General features: G+C 37.5%; 1 protein-coding gene across 1 annotated transcript; it reads right to left on the reverse strand.

The window, feature by feature from the left end:
- Positions 1-594: 594 nt before the first annotated feature.
- LOC111787608 (PH, RCC1 and FYVE domains-containing protein 1) lies at positions 595-7,391 on the reverse strand. Its single transcript, XM_023667624.1, has 9 exons — positions 6,975-7,391; positions 6,512-6,598; positions 5,207-5,296; positions 5,036-5,122; positions 4,746-4,940; positions 2,571-4,610; positions 1,957-2,103; positions 1,455-1,846; positions 595-840 (listed from the first exon to the last, which is right to left on the reverse strand). Exons 1-9 carry the CDS (start codon positions 7,023-7,025, stop codon positions 720-722), a joined length of 3,210 nt encoding a protein of 1,069 aa, XP_023523392.1. The 5' UTR covers positions 7,026-7,391; the 3' UTR covers positions 595-719.
- Positions 7,392-12,526: the final 5,135 nt, after the last annotated feature.

Here is a 12,526-nt window from a genome sequence, read left to right on the forward strand (position 1 = left end):
ATTTAAGGGTGAAATGACAAGGAAAAAAAAAGAAAAAGTCAATCATATCATGCTATGATATTGACGTTGGCTAAGCTTGCATCGACTAATAATTGATTGTAGATGTGAAATTGTGGATATTGACGTTGGCTGAGCTTGCATCGACTAATAATTTATCGTAGATGTGAAATTGTGGACGTTAATTGGTAGCAGTATTGTGACCAATCCCTTTATGTGGATACCTATGGCCATGAGTATCTTTAATCGTATGGCAAGGAAAAAATAAGTGTCACTTTCAGTGGGACATGGCCAGATGCCACTGTCGGTTTGCAATATGATATCTCAAATTTTTTAATAAATCTTATTGATTCCTTAGGGAAAGCGTATGGTTCATAATGGTAAGGTGGCCTTTCAATTTCACCTCGATATTGCCTAAGAGGGAATTAGTTTATGAGTTGGACCGTAAGCAAATCATTTATTAGAGAATCTATGGTACTTAAAAGTTGTGAGATCCTACATCGATTGGAGAGGGAAACAAAACATACCTTATCAGAGCGTAGAAATCTTTTCTTAATAGACGCGTTTTGAAACTGTGAGACTGATGACAATACGTAATGAGCCGAAACGGTCAATATCTACTAACGTTTTGAAACAGTGAGACTGACGACATTTCTTAGTGTTCATTTACAATGGAAAAACTCTTCATACAAATATGAAGGGGCAAAAAGTAAGAATTATTTTTAGTCCTCTATGTGGCTATGATTTGAATTGGTATATCCTTCAATGCCATACTTTTGGTATACTATAACTTGATTCTCTTCCCACCATTTCTCCGCTTCCCTCTCCGAAAATCTTCTTCGACTGCAAACGCAATACCAAGTAACTACGTTAAGTTACTTCGATAACACGAGAAACATTCCAATGCAATAAAACGAACACCCATCGAAATATTAGAAAACAAAACTTACAAGAACATCTAACAATGCTAATCATAAGAAGACATGTGTAACAACTCAAGCCCACCGCTAGTAGATATTGTCTGCTTTGGCTCGTTACATATTGTTGTCAGCCTCACGGTTTTAAAACGCGTCTATTAGGGGAGAGGTTTCCACACTCTTGTAAGAAGTGTTTTGTTTCCCTCTCCAACCAATGTGGGATCTCACAATCCACCCCCCTTGAGGGTCCAGCGTCTTTGCTAGCACATCACCTGCTGTCTGGCTCTGATACAATTTGTAGCAGCCCAAACCCACCGCTAGGAAATATTGTCTTCTTTAGACTTTTCCTTTTGGGTTTTCCCTCAAAGGTTTTAAAACGTGTCTACTAGATAGAGGTTTCTGCACCCTTATAAGAAATGGTTCGTTCTCCTCTCCAACCAATGTGAGATCTCACGATATGCCATTGAAGTGCAGACACGTGCAAGTGAAGCATAAATGTGAAGCATAAATTTGAAGGTGAAATGGATAAGTGAATAATACCTGAATCTCACTCTCTTGAGCCCCTTGTATCCACCTGGTAGACTTGTAAATGTAATATATACACCAGGTTCATACTGTTTTATCCATTCATCTTTCAAACAATTTGCAGTTCCATTTTTCGAAGATGTTCGGTCAGTGTTTGGATCTGGATCCGTCGACTTAGTAACGTGTCGGAATGCGTGTCTCCCATACAACGATTTGAATGTATTGGAGAAGACAATGGGAGAGTTGTATAAACTATCACCAATTAGTCTGTCTTTGGGCAGTTGAACCTCAGGGGGTAAGCAAATTGCAGCAGAGGGGGAGTGAACTGGTGTAACATGTGGTTTATTTGCATCAACTTCATCCTTTGCATCTCGTCGACCGACAATGTTCTCCGACATTGTTTGAAGCTGTAACAACAGTAGCAGTTCTACTTCGATCAGATCATCAGCTCGAAAACGAGTGGTTATAGCACGAACCGTGTTTGAAAGTTGATGAAGGAAGAAATGTAAGAGATTACCCTTAGTGCCAAAGCTTTTATGACCTCCTTTGCTGCCTTGCATTTGGCTGCTTCCTCCCTTGCAACAGACCAAGCTTCTTCTATCTTTTGTCCACATTTCTGCATCTTCTCGTCTCTATCGTGACATTGTAGTTCGAGGCTCTTCACCTTAAAGGATGTAACAATTTAGTTATGAACTCGTCCATTCATTGATAGAATCGAAACACAATCCAGCAGAAACAAATTGTATCATTGGGCATAAGTTTTAACTCCAAAAGGAAGTTTGAAGAGATCTTAAGTTGTTACCGCTCGAGCCAACCGCTAGCAGATATTGTTCTCTTTGGACTTTCCCGTTTGGGCTTCCCTTCAAGGTTTTTAAAACACGTCTACTAGGGAGAGGTTTCCACGCCCTTATAAAGAATGTTTTGTTCTCCTCTCCAACCGATGTGGGATCTCACAATCTGTGTGGAAACCTCTCCCTAGCTGATACATTTTAAAAACCTTGAGGGAAAGCCCAAACAGGACAATATCTGCTAGCGGTGAGCTTGAGACGTTACATATAATAGCTGCAATGCACACATACAGGCCAAGGACATAATTACAGCAACGTTGTAAGATGGGAAGTGTAAGAATACCTCAGCTCTTAGCCTCTGAACTTCTTCACTTAGTTTCTCACTGGATCCATACACAAATCTCTCGATACCGATGGCACCTGAATTAGGCGATTTCAGGTGAACTAAAGCATTAACAGATGTTTGATTTTGAGATGGAGGAGGAATAAGAGTTTTCATGTTCTCTATACTGCACGTTTTAAATGAAGCTGGACACGAAACTTGCCCCCAGCTCGGTATTCCACTGGTCGAAAAAGAAAGTTGTTTGAAATGCTCTCGGTTTTCGCCATGGTTTATGAATTTCCAATGAGACTGCATTTCATCAATGTTTTGTTTTGTAGGTGACAGCAGCTGACCATGCTTAGAACTCATACTTTTCTTGTCTACTCTTTCAAAAGCAGATGCTTTTTGTTGCACCAATGAATTCTTCGTCCTATGTCGTTGTAAATTGTTGAAGCACGGATCACAAACTCGAAAAGCTTTGGTTCGACTGGGAGCCAAAGCAGCGTTCATAGTCTTCTTACTGCTACACATTCTGCAGAAAGAAAGACCACAGTGATAGCAATTATGCTTCTTTCTTGTAAACCCAAAAGGCAATTTACATCCATAACAAGCAGATTGGTCACTTGAAGTGATAGATCTATGCAAACAGATAGCCGCTGTGACATTTGATCCACAGGCTATACTTTCTACCTGCTGCTCTCCTAGAGCTTCAACAAAAGTAGGCAAATTTCTATCATCCGAATCGCCCAATCCTAATTGTCCGTATGCGCCCTTCCCCCACGTGTAAACACGTCCGCTTGTCGTTAGTGCAGCGACATGATAGGAACCAGAAGCTATGGCACTAACAAACTCTTCTTTGAGCTCTCCTTCAACTAAAGCTACTGAGGTATCCCTTGACCTTGGGTTTCCTAGTTGCCCATGTATGGAGCTTCCCATTGTGTAAACTCTACCAAGATTTGTGAGCCCAACGGTCAACATTCGTCCACAAGAAACTTGAACAAAGTTAGAATCAACGAGTGGGGCGACACACGTTGGTAAGAGCTTACGCTCATTGTCAGCATGGCCTAGCCTCCCTTTATCACCATCACCCCATGTAAATAGTTTCCCAACCGAACTCTCGAACTTGAAACGGTCAATCATGATATCAACAATAGCAGCTGTATGCCATGATCCACATGCCACAGATTTTACCCACAAACCATTTAAAGATTCGACCTCTTTTGGCTGGGACAAGCTTATGAGATTCCCATGTCCAAGAGCTCCAAATGTTCCATCACCATACGTAAATAACCGCCCGCACGCTGAAACAACCGCAGTATGCCACTCTCCACAAGCGAGATTCGATATGGTTATGCCATTCAAAGGACCAGAAAGTTGTTGTGGCAGCCATGGACTTCTTACCTTCTGCTCACATTCGAAATCAGCACCAAACCTACTGTCACCCCATGTATAAACTTCTCCACCATTTGTCAAAGCACATGTCTGATACTCACCACATGCAACAGATTTAGCTGAGATCCCATTAAGCGAGTCGACTAGTTTCGGTTGGTCTAAGTCCATATTAATCTTATGTCCAAGTCTACCCCCCTTCCCTTCACCCCAACAGAAGACTTCACCGTGTTTCGTAACCACGGCTGCGTGTTTTCCTCCTAATGATATTCTTTGCACGTCCAACATCATAGTAGACTCTAAAAGTTTTGGTAACAATGCATCCACAAGCATTCCTTTCTGGCTAACAGACCTTTCAATTCCACCACCTATCAGCCCACCTTCTATACCTTCTCCCCAGATCATGACATCCTTCAGACTATTGTTCTTTTCGATACGTGGAGATGTATGAACAGGTACGACAAGTCTACTGAGCACATTCTTTCCATGAACCGTTTCGTCCAATGATCCCCTCTTAAGTGCATCAGGTTCAATAAGCGGAGTAACTCGAGCAGAGATATCGCCTTCACTCTGTCCATCCGATGGATAGAAGCTATCAAAGGAATGAGATAAGCCATGAGATAGGCATCGTTCCGAAAGTGAAAGAGTAGGACTGCCACACAAGCTGCGTACCTTCAAGCATAGTACATTTTAGTTGAAGTGCACCACAGAAAACAATACATAAACTCTTAAAATGAGTACTCAAACATCTCATGAAAAAGTTGCATATTGATTAGTAAGGAACTGTAGGACATGGGTAACTAAAACCTGTGGGAAGTCTGTACTGTCCTCCAGAAGTCCAAGATTGTACTTTCTTCTAACAAAACCAGCAGGACTATTGGCACAAGATACAATTCCTCTATGATCCCTTAAACTAGCTAATGGCTTTGGATGGTAATTCCTTGATATTGTAGATTTCAACCCCAAAATCCAACAATCTGCTTGTGCTTTGTCCTTACATGTCTGCACAAAAGATGACAAAAGAAATCTATCAATGCCATCTTTACCAGATAAAATCTCAAACAACAAAGCCTATAATAGCAACGAACAAGTTTTACCAGATCAAGTGAACGCTCGCCGTTAGCGTAAATTAGCGAAAAGGATTCGGGCTTCTTTGTGGGTTGAAGTTGGTTTACAAGACTTGGCTGATTCAATAGCATTCATTTGAATGTAAGGAGCAAAGGGTTGCAAATGCACATGTTAAGAGGCATTGGTGTTTTTATACTTACTGACATCTTTCCTGGAATAATTTTCATTACTGAGCTTAATCGAAGTTGCTTTTCCTCGTTTCCAGAATACCAAACTAAGAATTTCTCATCCTGAAATCAAGAAAATAAAGTTTGATTTCACCGTTAAGTATAAAGAAAGTAGCTAACTAATTTTACTTTAGCAGCAGATAAAAACCTTAAAAAAGGGAACTCATTTTTTTAAATAAGGTGGGTCCTAGGTGACAAAGAGGCAGGTTTATCGATCACTACTAAAATACACCGAACCAAAATTTTTAGCAACACAAGGTCTAGAAAACAGAGAAATCAGACAAGTTCATTAACCATGGAGAGTGGTTTGTTTAGTGCCAATAAAAATATAACATGGCGCAAGAAACTATGATGATAGAATAAAATATCAACAACAATTTACTGTATAAACGATCACGAGGTTTCAGAAACTTCATGAAATGAACCAGATGATGATTTTGACAGAGTTAAGACACTGCTGCAATCTCACATAATTTTTCAACTGCTTTTGTAGATTCCTGAATGGCAGCTCATCTAGTTTTGAAAAGAAAACAGAAATATGAATTGTGGTGTGAGATCTTACATCGGTTGGGGAGAGAAACGAAACATTTTTATAATGGTGTGAAAACCTCTCTCTAGGAGATGCGTTTTAAAACCGTGAGGTTGACGGCTATACATAACGGGCCAAAGCGGACAATATCTGCTAGCGGTAGGATTGGTCTGTTACAAATAGTATCAGAGCTAGACACGAGGAGGTGTGTCAGCGAGAACGTTGGGTCCCCAAGGGGGGTGGATTGTGAGATCTCACATCGGTTGGAGGGAGGAACGAAATGTTCTTTATAAGGGTGTGGAAACCTCTCTCTAGAAGACGCATTTTAAAACTGTGAGACAGACGGTGATACATAATGGGCAAACGCGAACAAGATCGGCTAGCGGTGGGTTTGGGCTGTTATAAATGGTATCGGAGTCATACATCGGGAGGTGTGCCAGCGAGGACGCTAGGTCCCCAAAGGAGTGGATTGTGAGATCCCACGTCAGTTGGAGAAGGGATCAAAACATTTTTTATAAGGGTGTGGAAACCTCTCCCTAGGAGACGCATTTTAAAATCGTGAAGCTGACAGCGATACGTAACAGGCCAAAGCGAACAATATCTGTTAGCGGTGGGTTTGGGCTATTACATGTATTGTCCCACCACTCATTTCACATTTCACATAAAGCATTCTACATGTTGCATATCGTTATTTGGATATCAAAACCAGTTTCCACATACTCCAACTAATCTATGTTGTATATTCTTACCATGGAAAGCCTGAAAGGACAGAATTTGGGTTTGCCTCTACGCCTAGACTTCAAAAGGTAAGCACCCTTCTTCATAGACAGAATTGCCTGCAAAACAAAACATTACCTTCTGCAAATTTGAAATAGTTCTGATACCTTCACAACACTAAAACTTAAGATGGTTTTTCTCTACACTTTATCTAAACTCTTCCAAATAAAACTTGGCAAATGGCATGGCTATAGATATAGTAAGAAATTTGCCCTTTACAGCATAGACTAATGTATATCAAATGAGCCGATGAGCTCCTACAACTTCACAACCCAAAATTCACTCCCATTTCATCACTTGAAAAGAGAAATGAACTGAACCATGTTCAAGTCATCAAGAATCAATTCAACAAGAGAAAAAACTTCACAAAACAGGTTGAAAATCATATATCAAAGGAGAAATAGAAGAAACCCAATACAACAAAGGAACACATACCTGCTCCACAGCTCTATCATGAAGGAGCATTGACAAAGATTCTTCACCCATTTAGACCTTTTAACAAACAGTTTCCATGCAAGAAAATAGTATCTCAAGGAGAAAATTCCTCAGCTCACAAACAATAAAGAAAACAAAGTTTTACAGTACAAATGTGTTGAAATGAAACTAAGACAGAAGAAGATATTACTTCTTTTGCTAAGCAAACGCAAAACAAAGCAACAGAGTGCTAAGAAGAAATGGGGTTCTGTTTTTGTTTGATCAAAGAAGAAATTTAAGAGAATTAAAGAAATGGGTTTGTTTTTCTGTGCCTAAATTTGTGAGGAATGAATGAATCAATGAATGAATGAATCTGTGGAGCCGCCTTGGGAAGTTTGTCCACTTCGTTATTTGTGCAGAGTGGAAGAAGAAGAAGAAGAAGAGGAAGAACGGAAGGCAGCGGTTTTATTTATTTATTATTACTATATTTATAAAAAATAGGGAAAAAGGATTTAGTAATATAAAATTAAAATATTAAATAGGGGGAAATAAAAATGACTGAAAATCCAACTGCACGTGTACAGCACATTACATGCAATTTTTTTTATTATTTATTTTAATTAAATAATAATAATAATAAAACTATTTAAAGTCATATATCCACGTGCCGTTTGTCCTTTTCTCCTTTTTTTTTTCAAATTTATTTTTATTGAAAGAAAAAATTATAAATTTTGATAATTATATAATTTAAATAATGAATTTATGCACAAAGTATATCAATTTATACCATTTTATCTATTAAAAAATTAATTTATACAAAATTAAAAAAAAAAAGAGAAAAAAGCGAACGAAAATACAAAAAAGACCCGACCACCAAGAAAATTGAAAGAGGTAAGTTTGGGTCGATTGAGATTGTATTCTCGAGCTGAGGGTCACAAAGGAGGTTCGTTTTGGGTCTAATTTTTTTAAGGTTGTGTCAAATAATTAGTTAAATTTTTAAAAATGTTTAATAATTAAATATTTAAAAATTTTAAATTTTTAAAATGCTAAATATATTTATTAAAAAATGAAGAATTTAATTAAAATTATTTTAAAAAAATGAAAACGGAACAATTAACAACTTTCCTTTGTTGTCTTTTCAATAAAAAAATAATTAAATAAACCTTCCTTTTGTTGTTTCTATATTCCCTCCATGAACTAAATATGGCAACTTTATTGGATGAGTTGGCCAATTAATTGGAGAATACAATTAATAATTATGCCCATACATTAATTCACACCAAACATTATTTTACTATTTATTTCTTTTTTTTTTTAATTAAAAAATATATTTAAATTTTAGTCAAATTCTCGAGACACTGAAGTAAAAGAGGAGTACATGAATAAACCGTGACCACCCTCGAACATAAGCTATTTTATATTGGGTGACCTCCATGTAAGTAAGCAGAAAGCATCATGAACGAACTCGTGTTGGTCAGGGGAATGTCAAGGTCATATGATTCTAAATCTTGGACATGGATCGTTTTAAGGGTATGTGACCCTAGAAATTCCTTAAAATTTATCTTATTTTGCAGATCACATTCTTCGCGTCTAATGTGTAGGAAATGGCTGGTATTGCTTAGTTGGTAGAGCAAGAGACTGAAAATCTTTGTGTCACGGGTTTGCTATGAAAATAAATACATTTAATGTGTCGGAAAGGAAATAGCCGGTATCGCTCAATTGGTAGAGCAGAGGACTGAAAATCTTCGTGTTACCGGTTCAAATCCACTATTGAAAATACGTCTAATGTGTTGGAAAGGAAATGGCGGGTATAGCTCATTTAGTAGAGCAGAGGACTCAAAATCTTCCTGTTATCGGTTCAAATCTGCTATGAAAAATAAATAAAGATAATGTGTCAGAAATGGCTGGTATAGCTCAGTTAGTACAACAGATGACTGAAAATCCTCGTATTATCGTAGCAGTTTTTTTTATGGTCGTTGCATGTATGAGGTCTATTACCTTGTCTAGTTAAAGGACTCGGTTCAATCAAACACAATCATATCGGTCGAATTCAAATAAATGGGTGTTTTGAAAAAGGCGTGGTAGAAGGAGCTAAAACCCCTTTTTGAAGATGGCAAAGGGATGGGTTTGTGTTTGGAAGTGTATAATTATAGAACATGTGTTTTGGAACATTATGTGTAGAAGTGTTCATGGGAATGTATACATTACAAACTTTTGTCCAACCATCAATGGACAAACCATGTAACCCATTAAGATTTGCCCAACCCCACACCTTATCTCTTTGTGTTCCTTTCTTCGACCAAATTCTACGGTTAGGGTTACGCCTTTTCTCCCATCATTATTGCGAGACCTTACGTCGATTGGAGAGAAGAACGAGTGCTAGTGAGAACGTTCACTGGGTCTCAAGAGGGTGGATTAGCAAACGTGTTTTAAAAACCTTGAGGGAAAGCTCAAAAAGGACAATATCGGCTAATGGTGTGGGCTTGGGCTATTACAATTATTTTGATGGGCAAGACATACTGTGATATCCCACTTTGGGTGGGGAGGAGAACGAAACACCCTTATAATTTTAAAAGCGCGTGAAAACCTTTCCCTAGCTTACGCGTTTGAAAGCCTTGAGGGCAAGCCCGGAAGGGAAAGCCCAAAGAGGACAATATCTACTAGTGGTGGGTATGAGCCGTTACAAATGGTATCAAAGTCAGACACGGGGCGATGTGCAAGCAAGAAGGTTGTTCCCTGAAGAGGGTAGACACAAGACGGTGTGTCAGTAAGGACGCTGGGCCCCGAAATGGGGTGGATTTAGTGGTGGTCCCACATTGATTAGAGAAAGGAACGAGTGCCAGCGAGGACGCTAGGTCCTGAAAATGAAAGTGCACCTTATTGATATGATACAGTAGTTTCGATTCATTAGGTACCCATCCTTTACTCGGGTGTCACAAAAAATGTCCATTAATTGATTAAACATTTCTCTCCAATACTACGTCAATTATTTAAATAAATTTTTTAAACACGTAACTTATTATTAAAATATTATATTTATTTCCAAAAAAACAATTTTTATTAATAGAAATAATTGAACAATAATTCCCACCAATATCTATTATTTGGTAAAAGGATGGAAATACAATTAAATGCAAAAATCCAAAGGCAAAGAGTGGAATAAAATAATCAAAATAATTTCGTCCTTTCATATTATTAAAATTATTAAAATTATTAAAAGATAAGAATTGGCAGAAAAATAATTTTTATTTTTATTTTGATATTATTTGACCACATAATTACTATTTTTTCAATCATTAAATCAATCAATTTACCAAATTAGTATTTTTCTACCATAATAATAATAATAATTAACTTAATCTAATTATTATTAAAAAAAATTAATTATTTGAGATTATATGACTAATAAAAAAAATTAATTGGTTGGAGAGGAGAACAAAACACCATTTAATAAGGGGTGGAAAGCAGACGGGTTTTAAAGCCTTGAGGGTGAGCCCAAAAAAGACAATATCTGGTAGCGGTAGATCTGGGCCGTTACAATGGTATCAGAGCCCGACACTGGACGATATGTCAGCTTTCTCGTTATTCTCCGAAGGGGGTAGACACGAGGCGGTGTGCCAGTAAGGACGTTGACCCCAAAGAAGGTGGATTGTGCGTCCCCGAAAGTGGTGGATCGTAAAAAAAAATTGATTTTTTTTTAAAAAATCGTTGAAGGTCAAATCACAATTTTTTTTTTCCCTACAATTATTGAGTGTTGAGCTTGGCTGCATGAATGGGAAATCTTGTCATTAGTACTTTGGAGGAGCATTATTGTTTTGACCAACTCCCAAAACATTATTTTTTAATAACTCGTCTTTAAATTTCGGGGTCATTAAATTCTAATCGGATCTGTTTTTACATGCTGCTTCCGCTATAGTTTCGACTTGGACTTATTTCGAGAGCTTCCTTTTTGGTCTTTGAGCTCCACTCGAAGAATTGCTTGCACAGAATTATGTATGAGAATAGTGCGGTTGGAATTTACTCTCGACTCTACTACTCGAATTGGCATCATATATTTGACACGAAATGAGGGTTTTGATTTATCGTTTAAAAACGATCATATATTGTACGGATCACTTTATTTTGTTTCGTTATGCACGTCGTTCCACATGTTAGGGTATGCGAACGAACATTAATCACACTCATACACTGACACTTAAGATGTGGACATTAGGTATAGTGGTGCTAAGTTGTGTCTTGTTGGAGCATGTGAATGGCTTCTTGTGTAGACAACATGAAATGGTTATATCATGTTTCTCAATGTGAGGAACATCTTATGGGAAGTGGGTCACTTCCCATTCAATTCGATTTTTCTTACCTCTAATTCTACCATAATGTCATGTCGTGACTATGCCCGGACATGAGAAAAAGTCGAGAACTCGATTTTATGAAGATGATCATGAAGATACTGATAAACGAAAACATATAAATTTTAACGACCCATCGAAATTCAGATTTATCACCTGATTGGCTTCAGCATTCCCCGTTTCTTAAGAGTGAAGACTATCCCTAAACCAACATGAGTTCTTCCAAACTCGAGTTCTTAAAAACCCATACCCAAGATTTAGATTAGAATTTGGAATCCAGATTTATCACCTGATGGCCTCGGCATTCCTCACTTCTTAAGAGTAAAGACTATTCCTAGACCAACATGAGTTCTTTCAGCATACGCTTAACTATAGAGTTCCTATGATTAAGTTACTGAGAAGAAAGGTGCACACTGTTGATATAGGTAGTAACTTCTATTTCTTTTAAGTATTTCTTGGTTATCCTATCTTTAGAGTCGTTCTTGTTTAGATGTGGTATCAGTTCATTCATGTACTTCTCTTTTACTCGAGTGTCACACTAAATTATTATAACATAAGAGGATAAATGGCACATGCATTTGGCATAGAGGTCAGGCATTGATGGGGCACATGGGGTTTGGGAGGAATGCCGCACAAAAGATTAGGCAATTGGCCTACCAGACAAGACAAAGGGTAGCAGACATGTTTGAAAGCTGCCTTGTTTCACCCACAACTCTATGCATTTGCCTTATACTTACCTAATCACCTATTTCATTTATGGCATCACCTCTTTCCGTTTGATTCGATCTTTAAGTCATTTTTCTTACTTTTCGGGTGTTGAAGATGTACGTCTTGGTCAGTTGAGTTAGGTTTAAGTCAATTAATTTTTAGGGTTTAGAAAGATTTTGAATTATATAAGTTATCATCTTAGTGTTTTTAATTAAAAGAATCGATGGTTGATGTTATTTAATTAACAAAATTTAAATTAATTTAACGTTGTATTTTGACTAGACAGAGTTTGAGGAATGTTTCAGTTTAAAAATGTTAGCGTATAGAAATCTGTCACACCATGGTTTCTTTATTTAATTTCAATGGTGTTATTGAGTGCAAATTGAATGTGAAAAAGTTACTTTAGGTAAAAAAAAAAAAAAAATCGAAAGTAAAAATAATACCAAAATATAAAGTAAAAAAGGAGACATAAACTTCAACGACCTCGTGATAACTTTAATGATGATCGACCAAACGCAT

The sequence above is a fragment of the Cucurbita pepo genome, chromosome LG02 (assembly GCF_002806865.2).
Source record: "Cucurbita pepo subsp. pepo cultivar mu-cu-16 chromosome LG02, ASM280686v2, whole genome shotgun sequence".
Taxonomy (NCBI): Eukaryota; Viridiplantae; Streptophyta; class Magnoliopsida; order Cucurbitales; family Cucurbitaceae; genus Cucurbita; species Cucurbita pepo.